The sequence below is a fragment of the Podarcis tiliguerta genome, assembly GCF_965153285.1.
Source record: "Podarcis tiliguerta genome assembly, chromosome: 4".
In the NCBI taxonomy this organism is placed as follows: Eukaryota; Metazoa; Chordata; class Lepidosauria; order Squamata; family Lacertidae; genus Podarcis; species Podarcis tiliguerta.
In genome coordinates, this window is record NC_139537.1 from 80696893 (window position 1) to 80718937 (window position 22045).

General features: G+C 40.3%; 1 protein-coding gene across 1 annotated transcript in view; it reads right to left on the bottom strand.

Moving 5' to 3' along the window:
• Positions 1–22045, bottom strand: part of PCCA (propionyl-CoA carboxylase subunit alpha) — a 223970-nt gene that overhangs the window by 77840 nt on the left and 124085 nt on the right. Inside the window, exon 19 of the mRNA XM_083437796.1 lies at positions 9594–9696. Within this exon, the coding sequence (XP_083293922.1) occupies positions 9594–9696 (103 nt within the window). The remainder of the gene's footprint in view (positions 1–9593; positions 9697–22045) is intronic.

Consider the following 22045-nt stretch of genomic DNA (forward strand, 5'->3'; position numbering starts at 1 on the left):
CCTCGGCAATTAGGCAGTGGCAAGTTTAAATTTTTACCAATACTATTCAATGCTGCTTCCTCACTGTGGGAGCACTTTCACAGTGCTTGGCAATAACTTCCGGGAGGGGGGGACGGACACATACAGGATTGGGACAGAGACCGCTGCTTGCGCCCACTCATCAGATCATCTTTATCATTGGGGTGGGGCCGCAATGTTGAAGCCTCTCTGCCCATCCCGGCACCAAGATCAGGGTACAGAGCACTCCCTTGCATGGCTCACATGTGATGATTTGTGCGTGGGAAGAGTGAGAACCTGTATCCTAGTACCAGGATAGCTGTCCTTCCCCTTGTTCATTATCTGCAACCCGTGTGTGTGTCTGTGTGCGCGCGCGCAGGGGGCAGGCATGTGGGTTTATGTATGTGTGTCTTCGGGTGTGTAGCTGCTGTCTGTTTTGTGTGTATGAGTGAGATGGAAAGACTTTCCCCATCCACAGTCCTTCAGAATTAAAATACTATGCTAAGTTCAATTTCCTTTCCCCAGTGATTCCAGCCCGGTGTGGTCTTTACTTTTTGGAAAACACATTAACCAAAGGCTGCATTAGAGAAGACAATGGTGCTAATGAATGTATGTGCAGATCTTCAGAGAACTGCTTGTCCTAAAGCTGTGGAAGCAGCAGAACTCCTTGAGGAATGAATTGTAATGTCTTTTGGTGGGAAATGACCCTGGTACTAATAAGCCAAACTAATCCAATCACTCATCCAATTAATCACTGTGGAAGTAGGAACCCTGGAACTCCAAGAAAGCTGGCCATCAGATATGCAATCAGTGGCTATTAGGCATGATGGTTATGTTCTCTCTCCACTGTCAGAAGCACTATGCCTCTAAACGCCGGTTGCTAAGAATCAGAAGCAAAAAGGATGATGTTGAACTCAGCTCCTGCTTACAGGCTTCACATGGGCAACCTGTTGGCTATTGTGAGGACAGGATGCTGCTCTAGTTGGGCAGTCGGCATAATCTAGCAGTGCTCTTCTTCTGCTCTTAACAAGATTCAAGTTTGTTTTCTTCTCCAAAATAGAAAACTGACCACTCTTTTAACATCCACAAAGCGCCACTCTTTCTCCTTGGATGAGGCAGAAAGAAGGCAAGACCAACGCTTCAGTCCTAAAGAACTACTTAACCTTTCAAATTGATGCATCGTTCTTATTTTATTTAAAGTGTTTCTCAGAAGAGTCCAGGGCTGTGTACAAAAACATGAATAAAATTATTAGAGAGATGCTTGAAAATTACTGGTTGCTCGGGGGAAACAATGGGGGTGTCTTCATTGTGTTCCTGGAAACATCTGGCTGACGAGGTCATGCTGAAGATTAGATGCACCATTAATTGGATCCAGTAGAGCTCTTCCAAGGCCTCTCCTTATGCTCCTTTATATTTATCAAGTGAATGTGGTTGCTGCACCATTTCCTGTTTTCTCACATTAGCTATATGAGTTAGCAAGGTTGAAGAATGCTTCTGCTAAAGGAAGGCTTCTTTTAAAACAAAGTGTGGACACTTGACTGTATTTTAGCTTTGCAGTTCTTGAACCATAAGGTGTTCTACTCATGAAGTGGATATTATTTTAAGAGAATGAGCTTTGATGTCCCAAAGAAAAGTGATGTTTCTAGTATTGAAAAAGACTAAAAAGGGAATTTCAGAAATACTCTTGTAAAATCATTTCATTTTATTTTACATTGTGCCTAATGAAAAACAAGGAGGGACAATGCCATACCAAATATTAGATTATGGAATACCAGATTTTCTGTAATTTTCAGGATTTTTCTTCTTCTTCCGCTTAGTACCCAGAAGCATTAGACTTCAATTACAGTGGTACCTTGTGGTATGCTTCAGGTTACATACACTTCAGGTTACAGACTCCGCTAACCCAGAAATAGTACCTCAGGTTAAGAACTTTGCTTCAGGATGAGAACACAAATCGTGCTCTGGCGGCGCGGCGGCAGCAGGAGGCCCCATTAGCTAAAGTGGTGCTTCAGGTTAAGAACAGTTTCAGGTTAAGAACAGACCTTCGGAACGAATTAAGTACTTAACCCGAGGTACCACTGTAGTGGCAAAACGGGCGAGCTTCTGCTGGGAAACCAAGGAATCCTGGGATAAAAATGGACACAAATCTTGATACACGTCCTGACATTCAAGCCAAACTATGCTATGGTACTAGACCAGAAAAACTTTAAATGCAGATCTTCCACACTTGCACGGAAAGTGTTGGTGAGCCAGGAGCAACTGAGGAACCACAAGGGACAGGGAATCTGACCGTTCCCCCATGTTTGCACCTGCCTAGCTGAGGTTAGAAGACATTGGGAGATAGTCCACGGAAGTTGAGAGGTGGGAAGTTTCAGTACCTCCAGGCCATGGACCCTCTTTTGTCCTTTCATTTACATTCCACCCCACCTCACCTTCCTTTGCCCATGAACAAGGTAGATCGATGTTCAACAACACCAGTTTGCCTCCATCACATACACTTTGGATCTTAAAAGCTCCCACCAACACAAAACTTAAAACTATGAGAAAGGGGGCTACAGATCATCGTGTGAGAGCACATGCTTAGTATTCAGAAGGTCCCAGGTACAATCCTCAGTGACTTCTACGAGACAGGGTGGGAAAGACTTCTGTTTGAAGCTCTAGAGATCTGCAGCTATAGTATTAGATTAGATAGGACTAGGCACAACGTAGTTTCAAATGTTCATATTGCCTACTGGGTAGAGATCTCACCTTTAATGAATAGCGACACTAAAATTACATTTAAAAATACTGTTTCTTCAAGTTTTATAAGCCCTAAAATCTGCACTGTTTAATCTTTCTTCTCATCCAGATACTGTACGAAGACTTGTCTTTCTAGTAAATGAGCTTATTGTATGAAGGACATGTAAGTTTACCCGCACAGTCTAGAGTAGCAAGATCTTCCACTCTTACAAACAGTCAAATACGGATACAAAATGAATTCTTCTGAACAAAGCTATGTTTCCTTAATAACAACAGTTGTATAAACATAAGGTCTTCTCTGTTAAAGGGAAACAGACATCAAAAAGCAGTAAAACATGGAACCCTAAACCCTTCTTTCTTTGAAGAAATGTGTTTGAAGCGAGGTGTTTCTAGTTATGGGTGAGTGAAATGAGAATTCAGCTGCAACAAACGGACATCCAGCCCCTATGAAGGACTAATTAGATCCATCTGAGAAGCTGTGTCTATACTGCTTTACACATTTCAAAAAGGGAAGCTCTGGTCTAGTCTTTTGAAAAGACTACATCAAAACAGTTAGTCACATCTAGCCACTACAGCGGCGTTATTTTCTTTTCTTTTTTCTTATAGAGCATTAAGAGCCATATTAAAGCCATGTTAATAAGCCTGTCTTGCCCTGAGAAAGGCAATGAAATTTGGAGCCAAGAAAGCAAGCCTGGGCAGCGTTGCTCCTAGAAATCTCCCCACTAAGCCTGAATTTCAGAGGTGCTGATGCAAAAGGAAGTAATCCAGCACATCGCATGTGCTCAAATCAAATAAATCAGCTAAAAATGAAGTGGCAGCAACCAGGACACACAGAGCTAACTACTATTTCTGTTGATTCATGTCTAGCCTCTCCATACAGCACTCAACATGCTGATAAAGATAACTACTGCTGCTATGCCAGCAAAAGGAGCTCACAGTTATCTTGTCGGTCTTAAAAATAAATGGTCTCAATCCACCTCATACGCCTATGTGCTGCTCCCATTAATTTCAGCAAAGCTTGTGCAGAATGTTTTCTAAATGGATTGTGCCTAGAGCGTTCATTTTGTATCCCAGCCTCCACTCACCGCTGTCCCCAGCCACACCCCGGAAACTGTGATTCTTTCTATTCATCAGATAGCGGCCCAGTTCACAAGTCATGGTAAACAATAGTTGGTGGATTTTCGGTAAACCTGTTGATCTTGGCCACTTTGTTCCTCCCTGCTAGTGTGCCAAAGAAACAAACTATGCGCCTAGTCTGGCATTACATCCAAAGTGGGGACTCTGACTTCTTTTATTCAAACCAACCACGATCATTAAACCAAAAACAAACCTAGGTTACAGAACATAGCTTGTTTGGAGTGGAACAAATCAAATCACAATCCTTGGTTCAAACACAAACATTTATCCTTTACATGATGTGCAAACAGGACCTTAATGTCACTTTTAATAATAGGTACCTGCATTATTCCCTGTTCTCCACTGTCAGATGGTGTTCAAGGACTGGACGCAGAAGAGGAAAGAAGAAACCGCTGTAGCAGCATGCTATGGGGTTATTATAAATCATATTGTAGTCAGAAGCAAGCACAAAACATTCCTTTTTTGACCAGCAGAAACGTTTTGAAAAAGTACTGTGGGCACCAGTCACAAAATGGCTGCTATAGGAGTGTGGAATAACACAAAATTAGAGAAAGCATGGTAGCCATTGCTGCCCTCTGCCATCTCACTTCCAGACAACCAAGGGAAATCAACTACATATGTCTTGCTGATCCCGATTATGGAGATCACACAATACTGATTTCTCTCTCTCTCTCTCTCTCTCTCTCTCACACACACACACACACAGACGCTGTTGCTGTTCAGTAACTTGAAAGCAGATCCCTGTACCACAAAAAACACACAATGTGGCCACACATACTCACTCACTTGCACACACATGTAGTTTCAAAGCTATGAACAGAAGGTCAGCATGAGTGGATCCAGCAAGAAAGAAATGGGTTCATTTGTATAATTGGTCTTTTGACCAAATTCCCAAGTTAGCTGAAACATTGGTATGGCTGAAAATGAAGGGATGTGTGTGTGTGATTTCTAAAACCTGACCCAAACATGTTCCTCATGCAGTCTTGTCCCATTATGATTTATCACTCATTTGTTGCTGAATGTCTAAAGCCTCAACTGAAAAGCACTGAGTTAGGGATAACTTCAGCTCTACATGCAATGTTTGATGTATCTGGTGCGCAATGGCCATTATCTGTCTATGCTGATGTCATCATGCATGATGAAAATGCATGTTTCATAAAAATAAAAATAAAAATGCATGTTTCATTTGAAAGGTGACTTTAATTTGTGGAAATGTATTTTGAATGTTATTTTATCTGCCATTAATATAAAAGTGTACACATCCAAATTTCAAGCTACGTGAGTGTATCTCTGAGAAACATTGAGCGATTGAAACACGCAGGACCTCTTACAGGGCAGGTAAACAATTTTACAGCCAGAAGGAGCAGGAAAAGACCTCATGTGGAAACAGTTAAAAGTATATATTTGAGGTGTGAGGATCCAAAGAAAATAAAGTGGGGTGGTTAATTTATTCAAGGTCTGAATGAATAGGGAAGATTTTGCTTGACACATAAAAGATAACAGCAAAGGTGTCAGGGTTAATCTTCCTTGGGGAGCTCCATAGTTGGGAATGAACCATAGAAGAATGTTCTGCCATCACTATCTGCCTGCTCTGTGCTGGCAATACACCTGGAGAAGGGCTTTCATCTCAGCTACCAAGTGGGTTCCTTACGTAAGTGGCCAGTCTTTTGGGTATGCTGAAGCTAGGCTCTTTGGGGTGGGCAATCACTGCCACTCTCCAGATGTTGCTGGACTACAACTCCTATCAGCAAAAACTCAAGGGCCACAGGTTATCCACTCTTTCTTTAAGGAAATGATCCCATACTATCCCAGGCTTAAAAGGTCTAAAAGAGGGAGTAAAGGTAAAGGTACCCCTGCCCGTACGGGCCAGTCTTGACAGACTCTAGGGTTGTGCGCCCATCTCACTTAAGAGGCCGAGGGCCAGCGCTGTCCGAAGACACTTCCGGGTCACATGGCCAGCGTGACAAAGCTGCATCTGGCGAACCGGCGCAGCACACGGAAACGCTGTTTACCTTCCCGCCAGTAAGCAGTCCCTATTTATCTACTTGCACCCTAGGGTGCTTTCGAACTGCTAGATAGGGCAGGTGCTGGGACTGAACGACGGGAGCGCACCCCGCCGCGGGGATTCGAACCGCTGACCTTTCGATCGACAAGCCCTAGGCGCTGAGGCTTTTACCCACAGCGCCACCCGCGTCCCCCAAGAGAGGGAAGCAAGTCTCTAATTGCTTTATCCAAAACATTCGTAACTATGAAAACCTCTGTCATGCCCCACTAATTTACCTTCCCTCCACCAAACCTTAAAATCCCTAATGCTTCATCCTTTTACTGTAGACATTGTGCCCCGGTCCTTTCATGGTTCTAATTTCCATTTCCTGCATCTTTTCTAGCTCTACAGTATTCTTTTACGAGATGGGGCAACCAGAACTGTATGCAGTATTCCAAATATAGCATTCCTGTGCAATGCCAATCATCTGTTGTATAATATATAGCAGCTTCCTACACCAAATGCCTCTCCTCCACCACATTTTTGTGTGCCTCCATTCAGGTACGCAGGAAAGATTGAGGCGGCGGCAATACTGGCAAAGATTCTCAAGGGTAGCGGCTGCTGAAAATACAAAGCTTTGCATACAGACAGGGTTGGCTCCACCTATAGCCTTAGCTTTCTACACAGCTCAGTGGAATCTGCTTCTTGCATCCATGTGTCTCCTTAATGTGAACAGGGAGACCAACATCAAAGAGGTTAGGTTTCCATTCATTTTTAAAAGGACAGCGGGAGAGTAGGGGGAGGGGACCAAGAATATGGCTGGAATGTATACTGGTCAAAAAAGGTCATCACCCCAACACAAGAGGACATAAGATTCCAAAACAAAATGGTAAGCATGAAAGATGAGAAGGGACAGGAAGTTGATTAAATAGAAAATATTCCACAACACTATAAATATTTATGCAAAGCAAATTCTGCAAAGCACTGAGTATTGCTGGAGCCATGAACACACTTATGTAAATAGGGAAAATACAGGTGCCAAGTAAGGAAGAGGTGTTCAGCTTAATTACAAAACTATTTCAAGACATCATTAACAACTTTTAAGTGTTCATTAAAATATACAGAGAATTGTTAACATGCATGTCAAGAAAGCCCATGAAATTCTTTTCTAATGTTTATTAGTGTTTATTTTTCAAGTTTATTTTGTAAAAGTAAGCTTTTGTGGAAGTGAACTCATTGGAGAACTCATTCTTAATTCCATTTCAGAACACATCTGGTGTGTTTGCCAGCTTTGAGAAAGACAACGGCTCCAGTTTAAAAGAAGTAGCCTGAGTTAAGAATACTTGACATTCAAGTGGCTGGAAACAGGATGTGTGGAGCTAGCCATCTCTAACCCTTTATCACCAAGACTTTAAATATTAGGAGGATACCAAAACGAGCATGCTTTCCAGTTTCCCAATTCAGACATTCACAGCAGAGAGAGAAATAAACCAAATAAATACTGAGAAAGAGAAAAGGATGCATCTATGGAAAGATAGCACAATTATCTTTTACTCCTTTATTGCTCGCTGAACATTCCTCCTCTTGGTGGCAGGAAAATTACAGAGCGGTGAATTAGATAGATTCAACGTTTTACAATACTGGGCTATTGTATGTAGATTCACCATTGTTTATACTTCTAAATTCTTCTAGCCTCTACCTATTAGCTTTACAATAAATTTAACATTATTTTGCTCCACAAAAGCATTCCAGTATGGAGAAATATGGTCACTGCTAAGATCTTTATGGTACTGTTATTCTTTCAAGGTGTCTAGACAACGTGAGTTCCATTGTTCTCTGCAAGGTTCTCTCCAGAAACATTAGTGTGGGTGAAAAAAACCACTTGCAGCTTAGAAGCAACAAGGTGGAGCACCTCCCCATATGGAACAGTTAAGTGCCCTTCCACGTCAAGAGGAATAATAATAATAATAATTTATTATTTATACCCCGCCCATCTGGCTGGGTTTCCCCAGCCACTCTGGGCAGCTTCCAACAAAACACTAAAATACAATAACCTATTAAACATTAAAAGCTTCCCTAAACAGGGCTGCCTTCAGATGTCTTCTAAAAGTCTGGTAATTGTTGTTCTCTTTGACATCTGGTGGGAGGGCGTTCCACAGGGCAGGTGCCACCACCAAGAAGGCCCTCTGCCTGGTTCCCTGTAACTTGTCTTCTCGTAGCAAGGGAACCACCAGAAGGCCCTTGGCGCTGGACCTCAGTGTCCGGGCAGAACGATGGAGGTGGAGACGCTCCTTCAGGTATACTGGACTGAGGCCGTTTAGGGCTTTAAAGGTCAGCACCAACACTAGGGGATTTACAGCCAAGTCCTTTTGTAATTTCTCTCTTCTTCTTTTGTATATTGAAACCAGTACAATACTGTACGTGGCCAAGAGAAGAAAAGAGAAGGGGAGGGCAGACCAAATGGGACTGCTGCAGACACAACAAGGAAAAGGAGAGAGGGAAGAAGCCAGCTTGCCTTGCCCCAAGCTTCTTGCTTAAACCTAATCGATCGCATGCTGGGAAGGACTGATCTGAAGACACGAAGAGTCTAGTGTCTTAAAAAAAAAATCAGCAAAGATTAGGCCCTGCCTCTTGGACCAGAGGAAGGCCCTCCTGAAACTATGACTTGGTTCACACATAATGCGAAACCAAGCCATGGCTTAGCATGAAGGTGCAAATGTGCAGCTTCCCAGGGAGATCGCGTTCACTTTCCTTAGCCTCCCATCCTACTGCAATGCTGCAGCAAGCAAAGCCATGGTTTGGTTCAGCATTATGTTCAAACTGGGCTCATGATTTATCTTTCTCCACACAAAACTGGTAGCCAAGGTTTGTTCTATGTCTTGCTGCTTGTGGTCTTTCTGGGGGAGATAAGCTATGAGCCTGGGTTCAGATGTAATGGTGAGCTGAAATATGGCTTAGCTTACAGCAACGTGGCAGCAGGAAGACTGGCGTAAAAGCAAAGTGGTCAAAATCTTGCCGCTGGGAACCCACAAATTTGCTTGTTTATGCTAGTTTGGCTTAGTGTTGCATTCAAAATGGGCTTTTATCACAACATACAGTGTGAGAGAACAGCATAAAATCTGACCTGCCCTTACATAAAATAGCAAGTTAGAATAGAAAGGTCACCCAAACGGGCTGTGAAAATTCATCAGCAGGAAGTTTCAGTTCTCAGACATTTCCAGGCAAAAAGACAAACACACACACACTTTCTCCATTGTGCCATATTGTAGCCTTAAGCCTGTTGAATAATATGCGGTGTTAGCACACAGCTCAGAGGCTGACCACTTGTGCATCTTTCTTGGAGTGCATACTTACCTTGTTTTCATGACGTCAGTTTCAAAATCTTCTAAAAAAAATGCTACTGCAGTGTTACCAAATCTAACATCAGGCCTTACATCAGGTATGTGCCTTTAGCCACTGGTCTTCACGAAACAGCAAGGATTCCAGTGTTTGAAACAGAATAATTTGGTGTATGGACTGCTTTTATTATGTGGCAATAATTCAGTAATAATTTTTAGAGAGTTCTGATAGTAATTTCCCATTTTTATTATCATCATATTGCTAAGAATCATCTTATCATCATCATTATGAAGTGTGTGCAAATAAATAAGGATTTCAGCTTCTAGTTTTGGGGCGAAAGTCAATACCACATCACAATAAAATCTTGACTTCTTGTGAAAAGAGAACAATGGCTTACCAAGAATGTAGACCCTTGACATGAAGCTATAACTGAGTGAGTTGTTTCCCCCAGCTGGATTGATAGCTCCCAGTTGTTAGCATCAGGTGGAACAACAGAAACCCTAAAGCAACAGAAAGATGAATAAGAGTACTTTAAACATCCTCAATCCTCATCTCTGGCTCTCTCCATGGTTTTTATCACAAGATTTTTTTAAAAATAATAACTACGACTTGGATCATATACTATATGCATATAAATTTTTCAGATGCCTTGGTTTATTTATTCCGCCTCTCCCACAAGGCAGCTTACAACACCTAGCAAAACAATATTGTAAAAATATCCCATAGACACAAAACAACCCCAAAAATTTTTGCAGCCGACTTCCAAACATGTTATTTTCCTGAGGCAGAAGGGTCTCTGCACTCTACGCATGGCTTCCTGGCAATATAGCTTGCTTTTAGTAACAGCCTTTTACAAATGTAGAACCATGACATTTCAGGTTACAACTTTGGAGGGAGTCATGTAGTTGAAGTATGATGAAAATTTGATTTATAGCCACATGTAACCTTAGCTGCAAGAACATCATAAGGAAAGGCATAAGTGATAGAGCACATGCTTTGCATCCACAATAATACCAGATCACCAGTTTAAAGTATTGCAGGTAGCAAGATCTCTGCTCAGATCTTGAAGATGTTTTAACAGTCAAGGAAGGACATTATTTAAAAAACCAGCCCTTCTTTATTCATCACTGATGCCATCACTAGAAGACTTAACTGACAGCATAAAAAGACAAGTGAAGCTCTCAATGAAAGTTTAAGAATCATCATATGAAAGATGATTTTGTACTGACCTGCTGTAGATACTTTAGGTATGTTTTAATCTTGTTAGTTGTTGAGTATACCCATGGAAAGGGATCTAATAAATAAATATGCTAAGTAATTACAAAAATATTGAGTATTAGTTCCTGCTTGTGGACTTCCCACAGACCTTTGGCTGGCCACTGTGAGAACAGAATGCTGGACTAAATGGGCCTTGGGCCTGATCCAGCAATGCTGATATTTTAGCATTAAGATGGGTTTAATTTATTTATTTTTAAACCAATCTTAAACTGACTGAGGATTTGTATGAAAACATTAGTTTTCAGATAAAGTGGAATTCCAATTTTACCAGGTAAGGAGGTAGAAAGCCACTTTCAAATGCCTTTGTTTCTTGTGTATTTATTTGTTGCAGGTTTGTAACATATCCAGCCCCACTAACTATATCTGATGGGGGAAATGGCTTTGAGAGTAAATGAAACTGCAGGCTTCAGGGGACAGAATCGAACTCTGAATAAATTCTTAGAGCACACAACACCAAGTAAGATGAAGCCAACAGGTGAGGTGTAGCCCACAATACAAATCAGGAATATCGCAAGCTGTCAAAGAGAAAGTTTTAGACAGTTGCTGGTCTCCCAATGCAACCTTTACACATTTCAAGAACTCCCTGTAGAAATGCACAGACTAAGCAGTTTGTCCTTTCACACTGTCCTTAAGCTGCATTCTGCCGTGATGTTCCAGACATTTGACAACAATAGTTAGGCTGTGCCAGCTGCTTACTGCGCTAATCATAATTTCACATTGTTACCCTGTGCTCTCTCCCATCCTTTTCATTTGGCTACCTGTTCATTACCATAATTGGGCCACTTTTCTCCTTGAGTTCTTCCCCTGTGATTGTATGCCCCTGTTATCACTCAACATATGCTTGGTGATTTGATTGTGACAGAAGCCTATTGGTTTCCTGCTCTCGACATATACTTCAAATAATCCTAGAGAGTACACTACTATTCTTAATTACTTTTGTAGAAAAAAGAAAGAAAGTTATTCTCAGGATTCTTAGGTAAAAAGCAAAAAATGGTATCAGGATAAACCTGCCCACAACTATCTCACACAAGTTAAATGGCAGGTTGAGCACCTTATGAGTGATATCTTACCAAGACCAGAATGGACCAGAACGATCCGTTTGTGATCTCCTCTGAAATACCAAATCATATGTACAAAAGGCCATTCTAAAATTAAAGCATGTAGAATCTACCTTTTGGGGAATGCAGCAGTGAAGATAGAGCCTATAGCTCAGTGGTACATTTCAAGCTCTGTGTGCAGGCAGTTCCGGGTTCAATTCACATGATCTCCAGTTTATGTCAGGTGGCAGGAATGAGTCTTTGGAGGGCCACTGAATGAGTCTTTGGAGGGCCACTACTCGTCAGAGCAGGTAATATTGGGCGAGAAGGGGTCATTTGTGAAGACTCCTGTGTCCTTTTGAAGATTCCCCAATGTTTATCACAGCAAGCTTATGAAAAAAGTGTTGTGTATTTGACCAACAGAGAGAGTAGAATGCATTTTAAGAGCCATGGCAGTGTTGCCTAGTCAATAACATATTTATTTACTTTCTGACTGTGTTCTCTTCCATTGCATGAATTCTGATGCAAATTAATAATACTGAGATGGAGGGAAGGACCAGCAATTTTGAGCTTCTACAATCCATCGATCAAATATTTATTATTATTTCACAAAGACTGGGTTCTTTAGCACTATTAGATTATGAGACAACAAAAGAATGCTTTTCTTCACCCTCAACCACATTTTGTTTAAACAGCGAAAGCTTGAAAGAATGTCTACTCAGACCAAAGTTTATGCAACTTTTTTCGCTTCCACTCTTGTTTACTAGCACACTGAAACAGCATCTGCTCAAAGAGTGTTTTGTGCAACTTAGTGCTGACATCAACAGATTAATCTGCATCCTTATTTTTTTATGAAGCACAGTTCACTAGGTATACATTTTGTATTGGGTCTGCCACCAGCCTTTTGTATTTCCAGTGCTTGGTGTGTTTTTACAATTCTAGCATTAGTTTATGACAGTTGCATTTTTCGTTTTCTTATTACCAGAGTTCTGGTTCACTACGTTTACCATAATATGTGCAGTATTAGCAGAACAACCTTTCCACTGTTGGAAAAAGACACAACCCCAGCCATAGCTACTATGTCACATGACAGATGTTGAATGATTCAAATAACAACTGCCAAATAATTGTGAACTGTTAATCAGGCAACAGAGCTGAGCAACAACATGGACATGCCAAGCAAATGAGTCAGTTGCCCATTCAAAGCATTTGCAACTCTTGCTCACCTAGATAGAGCTACCATGGTAGCATCAGAACCCATGTTTCCCTTATAGCTTCTGGAGTTGGTTTACTTTGGAGATGCCATATACATACAATCTCATTTAAAATCATTACTAATTTTCTGATTACTGATTCATTTTCATTGTCAACAGAACTTTCACAAATGATTCCTAAATGATTTTTGGGTAGATACAGGCCGGTCTTCTCACCTGCTTACCATTTATGCCTATCACTAACAGAACCCCCTAACATTTTTCATAGCTAGCACAACACTGCTAAAGAAAGAAAGTATGCAGAGTCAAATTCTTGGTTATTGTTCTTTCTTAACTTATTTGCATCCTCTTTTAAAAAATATTTTCTTTCAAAGTGGATTCCAAAATCAGAAGAGTTACTACAATTAAAACTAAAATATCATAAATATCACACACAACAACGTAAAAAAAAAAATCCCTGTCAACTACTTACAGGGTTTTAAAACAGAACCCAGTGCCCTGTGTAACAGGTGACAGTAAAAGTCAGAATATTCTAATAGTGGTGGGAAGAAGAATTGAGAGTCTTCAATTTTAGGACTAATAGTTTGACAGAATATGGGCTTAAAGTGGAAAAGTTGGTCTGATGGTGCACTCATTCCCCTTGTGAGACAAAAAGGGACAGCTGCAGTTATAGCATGAAATGGAAAATGCTAGAAAGGTGTTGGCGATGATTAAAGGAGTTGTAAAACATTTTCCAATACTACTGCTATTAGAAGAAAAGGTCATCCTGACAGTGAGATAACGTCCATTTTCTGAAACACTAAGTTCATCACTTAAAATCCAGAAGTGGAGCAAAAGTCAGGTGTAGACACCGCTTTAGGTGCTAACTGAGCAAGACACCACTGGGATTTATCAAAGGTGGGGAGAAACCATGCAAAATATTAGCTGGGATAGGCATAGCTTGGAACTTATATGCACAAAGAACTACAATATGCTGCTACTTCCATTCTTGCATCCCTGCCAAATGGTTTGGTTGTTTCTGTATGAAGCATCAGCGTTCACAGCTTGTATTTTCCTTGCTGCAATGGATTCTCAGCTAGAGAACCTGCAGAACATCAGAAAAACAGGATGCCTAAAAAAGAGATGGACATCACCCGTAGTTAAACTAAACAATATAAAAACCAAAAGCAGCAATGTAAAGTTTCATTCACATAATCGAGAATAAATAGCTGCTCTACCCAGGCTTAGATTGTCACCGGCCAATCAGCATGTAGGGGCTCAATATCCAGTTTGCTACAAAGAGGTCCCCCCCCCCCCCATTTGCAACTGCTGCAGATGACGTAATGGGATATGAATTAATGTCACAAAGGGTTATGAAAATAAAAGCATAGATTTATTTAATAAAATTCAAACTATCAGGTGTATGGAGCTTAAGGTGGGGGAAATCTACATTAAAGTGCAATTTGTCTTCAGACTCTCAGGTAAGAATCTGAGCAACCCCAACATTGCAAAACTATGTGACATGACACACTGCAAATACATGCGGCTATTTTTTCCTGTTGCACAATTACGTATTTCAGCGGCTAAATAAAAGTGATATATTGACTTAAAACAATATTAATGGTCAAAGAATAATTAAGAAATTCTTCATCATAACTTTCTCAGCGGGAGGCCTATAAACGATCAAGAATAATGTGCTGTATTCTTTAGGCACCGAGGTCAATTCCTGCATACAAATCTTTACAGCAGAAGTGGGGGGAAGAAAAAACCCTTCAGAAAGTGGGCCATTCATCTGAACCAAGTTCAGAGAATTTCCAGCACTGTGAAAAGATATGTTATGCAAGCACATAGATGTATTCAGTGGGGGTAGGCTGAACCAGCTACATGGAGACTACAAAGAAGCCCTCCCATGGCTCATGAATAAGTCGAGGAAATGATCAGAAAAAAATAGAGAGATGTTTAGACAGATGGCCCACTTAAAATGCCTGGGACAGGGCATAAGCAATTTTAATGAAACTTTAGATCTAGCATAGAAATTGTGGTTTTCTTCCAAAAGGAAGGAGGGGTGGGGTGGGGAGGGGGAGGAAATCGAGAAAGGCAAATAGAAATTTAACAGTTCACACAACAGTCCATTTTATGGCATAAAAAGACAAAGCATTTTTCAGCATTGTTTGTTGAATGAGTTCATATAAAGAAGGATCCTTCATCGTGCCTTCGGTTATCAAGAGGAATATAAAAGCATGCAATAGATAGATTAAAGGAATTTTAAACAGAAGCCGACTGCCAAACAAAACAAAAATCGTAGCTTTTACTACTCCAGTGCTTTCAAGATTTTCCAGCATAAAGATTCTCAACAGCACACACAAAAAAGATAAAAGCAGGGCTTTCATATTTTTGAGAACTAAAATATGGAAAATATTCTACTCACTTATTTATCATATATAAATACATGCAGGCACACCCAATATGCTCCTCACTCTTATAGAAAATACACTAAGTATATCTGTACATTAAAAAAGAAAATTAGATTGCAACATATTTAATTGACTAAACCATGGGGCACACCATCCACGGTTTGCTACCTCAGATTACCTTTACAAAAAGCCACTACTCAACAGTATTTGCAGAATGAGTTTTTAAAGATGCTTTTATATAAAGCTAGCTAAATTTCTGCCCATATAAAAGAGAGTCTTTGATTTTTTGATGCAGAAGTCAATGGGAACAGTAGCTATCCCACACCAACAGCTATTCATAGAGGACAAGGGGCTGATTTCTCACTGTTTTCTCTCTCTCTCTCTTTAAACCTAAATGCAAGGAAGCCAAACCCTCCTCAGGATAGTAAGGGGCACTAAAACTGGAAGAACATGGCCAAATAACAACTGTCCAGAAATTGACTTAATAATACGGAATGGTGCACACGTTTGTAGGAAATGCAAATTCCTTCACGCCGAACATTCATGTGACATAAATGAATCTGCATTTACCACAAGACGTGTGCACCTTTGGTTCCATTCAGACTTCAGGTCAATATATATATATTTTTAATGTCCAAATCTGTGTCGGTGCCCATTCGAGGTTGGTTTGCAAGCAACAATTTGTGCTAACTATGGTTTACAACAACTAATAAACAGTTATGGCCATTGCCCTATGGAGAAATACGCCATTATTTACATAATGACCATGTCAATACAGTGGTACCTTGCTTGTCGAACTTAATCCATTCCAGGAGTCCATTCGACTCCTGGAATCATTCGAAAACCAAGGCGCAGCTTCCGATTGGCTGCAGGAGCTTCCTGCACTCAATCAGAAGCCGTGTCGGATGTTCGGCTTCTGAAAAACGTTCACAAACAGGAACACTCACTTCCGGGTTTGCAGCATTTGGGAGTCAAGCGGTTCAAGGTACCACTGTACATAAATGGTTGTATTCAGACTTATGCTCAGAAGAGCAGGGAAAAACAAAGGGGGTGGATTTTGCCAATTCCTCCTTTTCCCTGTAGCTCTCGGGAAACCCCCTTCAGAGGGGTGCAGAGCCATGAGAAGTGGTACAGGGGTCTGCTCCAGAAGGAGGTCTCTGCTGGATCTCAGTTGCTTACATAAACGGAAAGAACTATTCCATTCACAGAAGTGGGAGTCAGGGTCCAACCTGTGTGCTTCACAAAGGAATTAAGTTTTGGAAAAGATAGTCCTTGTTTCAAGAAGCTTAAAAAGAAATAGAAGGAGAAAAGGAAGATAGGATGGGGTGAAGAACAGGAAATTATTGATATTAATGGGGAATACGAACAATGACTTGCTTACTTCAGCCAAATCTATCTGAATTTACAAAGGTGTAAAAAACCTATGCCTTGGGTCATAAGTGAAAGCCTATACAATCTTAAAAATAAGCATGTTTGAAACCATTTTCCTTTTTTACTAACAAAGGTAGGCAAAATATTCTTTCTTTTTTCAGGTTAAAGTAAGCACTGTAAGGCTTGGAGGCAGATATCTGCTATCTGTTCTACTGGAATAAGTTTCAGTAGTTCATACCAAAGATATACTGAAATCTTTCATATTATACGCTGAATTTCAAAGGGCTTTGGATCAAATCCTTAGCCTACACACAACTGCATCATTAAACTCAACCGGCTGCACCCAGTGATAAAGCTCTGGCGGCACAAGGGGTTTTTGAATATGTGCAACAGAACTTCCTGCCCAGTCCCTTCCAGCTTCCTGCACAATCAAGTTTTGGAGGGTTGATGGACCCTCTGGAACAGATATCTGTACCAAGATGTCTTGGTACAGAGAAGAGGAAACAAAAGTCCCATTTCACCAGCAGAAGCCCACTGGTGTATCATTGGATACAATCAAATCGGGTCCCAGACGCTTCAGGTTACAGACTCTGCTAACCCAGAAATAGTACCTCGGGTTAAGAACTTTGTTTCAGGGTGAGGACAGAAATCGTGCAGCAGTGGCGCGGCAGCAGCGGGAGGCCCCATTAGCTAAAGTGGTGCTTCAGGTTAAGAACAGTTTCAGGTTAAGAACGGACCTCCAGAACGAATTAAGTTCTTAACCCGAGGTACCACTGTATTATAAATTTATACAAATTATACATTATTAAATCAGGACTATTGTAAATGTAGGCATTTTGTATAATGAAAACTCAGCATCAATTGTATTACAGTGGTACCTCGGGTTAAGAACGTAATTCGTTCCGGAGGTCCGTTCTTAACCTGAAGCACCACTTTAGCTAATGGGGCCTCCCACTGCTCCCGTGCCGCCGGAGCACAATTTCTGTTCTCATCCTGAAGCAAAGTTCTTAACCCAAGGTACTACTTCTGGGTTAGTGGAGTCTGTAACCTGAAGCATATGTAACTCGAGGTACCACTGTATTATATTTAAAACATATATAGTACCCATAAGTAACACTGGTTGCACACAAGCACGTTTAACTGATATAGAGTGCCACAGGGCTTAAATCAAGCATTCCCTACTCCCTAAGCCAGGCAAAATCCATTTCGGGGGCCTAATCCAGCCTGCTGGTCAGTTTTATCCGGCCCCTGTGGCGGTTTATTTCCTGGGATAAAATCTTAAAAAGCCTCAACAACTTCAATCCTAAAAGAAGCTCAACAACTTTGGTTGGCCTTCACGGCCCTTCACTTCACCAAATCTGGCCCTCTTTGAGAAAAGTTTGAACACCACTGCCCTAAGGTGAGATGAAGGAAGCACATGCAATTCTCAAGTAGGAAGTTCCAGTTCTGTAGCACTGACTGCCATTTCGCTCCAAGCTTTCCAGCATTGTTTCCCACCAATGCTCAGAGAAGGGGAAGACTTTTTTCTCAAACTGCTTTCTGAGGGAACCTGAATTTCCTTCAGGAGAAGAACAGCAGCAGCAGGGACAATCTTTTTTCACAAGATGGCATGTTGCCCTGCATTATGCAGTCAGGAGGAGGAGTTGAGTGTATTCTAGGGCCAACCCTCAGCTAATGGAGAGCGATGATGGGAGAGTTCTTATGGGTGTTCCCTCCACAGGCATGTTGATGGGGAGTGTACGTTACTCCAAGGTAGAAGTTTGGAAATTACTGCTTTAGACAAAAGAGCAATTTTCAAAATCTTCTAATAGAGCAAATATTAATGAACTGCATAAGTGAACATTCATGTGAAATAAAGAGGGGGGAACATTCATCTTTTTTTCAGATAAAGAAAAGCTTTGCACTGGGGTTAATTGTTTGTAACAAATCTACATCCCATCAAGTCACTCTGAGTAATTGGGGAGGCTGCTGGAGCCCTGTCTTCTCTCACAGTAGATTATATTCTCAGAGGGGAAAATTGGTAGTTTTTTGGTTGTTGTTGTTTTTTTAAAAAAAATGAACACCCCAATACAACATTAGCTATACTCAGCATGTGCAATTAGACCCATTTAAGTCCCTCCAAAAGAGCCCAGGCTTGCACTGATGAATGACTTCCTCAATGGCAGTCCGGGATCAAGTTAGTATTTTAAATTAATTGCTAAGGATTTATTAATATTATGTAACTGCTTTAAATTTGATTTTAATTGTTTTGTTATTATTTAATTTCGCGAACCACCCTGAGGGTCCGTTTTGGCTTTGTGCTGGGACAAGAATATATATATATATATATATATATATATATATATATATATATATATATATAAAATGGCTGACAGAAATAAACATTACTTTTTATAAAATAGACAAGAAACCAATGGGCAGGAGAAAAAGCAGGATGCCAGAGATTGATTAATAAGAGGCATTGTGGTGCAAAGGACATTTTCAATGCATCTGGATGAGGCTAAAATGTAATTTAAAGACTATGGATCAAAAAGTCAGGACTGCATCCCCTTCAAACACACACAAGCTTAGCTTGGACTGATACACAACTAAAGAAGATGAAAAAAAACAAGGGCTACCTCTACCATTATCTTAATGAGGGGGGACAGGATCACTAATTACACCCCATTTTATCACACTTAGCCTTGCCATACTATCAGATGCATGCTCAGTAGTATCAGTTCCAGAAAGAGAGCTTCTGAAATGATTTTGAGATGCATTCTCAACAAGGAAAACCAAGGAACACCAACAAGATCAGCACATCCCAAACTGGGTGCAAGTTCTTGCTAAAAACTCAGCACTCCATTCTGGTATTTTCAAATTTATCTCCCCCCTCCACTCCCCTTCCCTTATGTGACTTGTCTTTCTTTTCGTTGGAAAGCTTGGGTCTTAATTTCATGCGCGGAAAGTACCTGCCACGTACAAAACTGTAACTGAGCTGAACTGCTTCAGGAGACAGTTTCCGTGTGAAAAGCAGTATATGTGACCACAGGCACCTGAGGAAAGTAACTGGCAGAACAACAGCTGACTTGAGATCAACCTTGACAGAAAGAATCTCTGTGTGTAAGCATTTACAGACAAACACACATAAAGATGGGTGCTTGCTTAGTTCTGTGTTTAGCTTTATGCTTAAAGCTGAAATTAAGTTTGCAAAGTCTCCAAGCGATAGGTAATAACAGCGGGATGACCTGCCTTGGTTTGTTTGTTTTTAAGGGGTATGCATGGATTTAGTCATGTGCCTCTTTAATTAATATGGACGACTGTCCTGAACATAGGTTTTACCTAAAGGTCTCTTTCTATACTGGCGTATCACCTTTCAGACCAATAGCTTGTTCAGTTAGAACAGGTTAGATAAAAATGTAGTATGCTCTCGGGAGGAGTTCTCAGGAGGATAGGAGTACCAGTAAATTAACTGTTACCATATGTTTGACTCTTCTGGGCCAAATTCAGTCATAAACCCTTGCCAAACCACATTTTGGCAGACAGTCACCTAAAGTAGCTTTCACTCCAACTTAAACTAGGAGCAAATGAAAGAGAGCTTGGAAATTAACAGAAGAAACGGCTTTTAAAGCCTATTATTGACAGAATAGTGTGTAGAAAATTATTTAAACAAAGCCAGTAAATGCATTCGGCTGTATCACTAAAGCAACTGGATCATCGAAAGACAATTGTTCGCTTAAATTAATACAGAAAAAGAGCAAGTATTTAAAGCAAACTAGCACTGCAATATCAGATATATCATTTTTCATGGCAGAAGTTTTTTTTCAAAAGAATTGGTTTAACAATGTTACAAGTTCAAACTTTGTGAATGACACTATAGTTTTCTTGCATTGTAGCAACATTATTTTACCCAGATAAGCAAAAAAGAAATATTATAGTCTTGCCTGCAAGATATAAAGCAGTAACTTTAACATTTTTACACAAAAAGATCATTTTGAAATATGTATTTTTAAGGGAAACTAGGAGTGATTGTGGTAAAGTGGAAGGAAGAAGTTGAACATCTGTGAATTATAAAACTTATTTTTACAAATATAATAAATGTGAACTGATGACATTTTTACATATAAGGTATCCACTAATGAGCTGATGTATAATATTTTTTGTTTCAGATTTCCAAGCTATATACTCAACATTAGTCTGCACTGATGTCTATGTGGCTCATCTAAACAAATTTAGGCTTCATTTCTAGACACATTTACTTGTGAGTAAGTCCACTACTGGTGCTTGCGTATGAGCAGACATGTATAGGATTGCACTGTTAATTTTAAACACAAAATGTAAAATACACTATCTAGAAATTGTTGTTTATTTTACAGGAAGAATATCATTCATGTTGACGATTTCTGAATTTGCTGATGAATCTCTTGACCTTCTGACATTTTAAAAGGTAACATTTTTCAAAAAGTCGTGGTACTGAAATTACATTAGTTTGCAAAACATACCCACCGTTTAAAGTATTTAAGGGGGTTAAACAAAAACGCAAACGCTTAATGCAACATTAAGCATGTGAAATAAAAACTTGATTGCTTAGGAAGCATGCTATGCTGTTACCCTAGTGACAAGTTAAAAAAAAAAGAAAGGAAAGGAAAAAGACTGCAAGCTGAATGGCTGTATGATATGAAATTAAAATGTTTCACATTGAACAATCCAAAATGAATTGGGAAAGGTTAGAGCAGAGGAGGGAGAAATCAATTCTCCAATGGCAATGGTGAATAGAAAAGAAGTATGAATAGGATTTGCCAGTGGGGTGCAACAGCTGCCAAATATCCTGCAGCCAGAGAACTACAATAATACTGATGAAGTGTGCAAGAGCTTTAGGAATCGTTGCAGGGAGCAGAGGAGTACTCTAACAATAATGTCCCATCCAGCTCCTGCAGCAGAATCAAAGGAAAGATTCATCTCCAGAATTGCAACCCCCCACCTACAAATATGCATATGAAAACTCGTATACAAAACTCACTTCCTTAGCAACCAGGATCCAAAATGCCACAGATCTAGTTTCATGAGCCAAAGGACTCTTAAGACTTCCCTTTCTTTCAAACCAGACGCCACATTTTTGAAAGCTTCAAAAAATAACTGAAAGCTTCAAAAACACTTTACAGTATGACATCACATGGGGTCAACTGTCCAGACCAAACAAAAGGTTTTTTTAAAAAAATCCTTTACCCATGCTTCAGTCCTCAGGCAAGGAAAGTATCCTGGGCCAAATGAAGCAAACATACTAGAGATTTGAAAACAGTATGTGCACCTAGAGATTATGAGGAGCCAACTATTTCTCCCAACCCAACACAAAATGGCCTGCTTAGGCGACAGCATGTGATGAGATGACTGGTCCTTATCTTTGATGTGTTTCAAGGTTCAAGAGGCTCTGCAGTAAAAAATGATCAGCCACTGAACATGTGAATAGCTGAGTAAATGCTCAGCTAGTGGCAGTCTGCTGTATTCTCATTATTATATTTTTTTGCTGTAGTTTGGTTGATGTTTTAATTAACATTTTATTGTACGTTTTTATAGAGT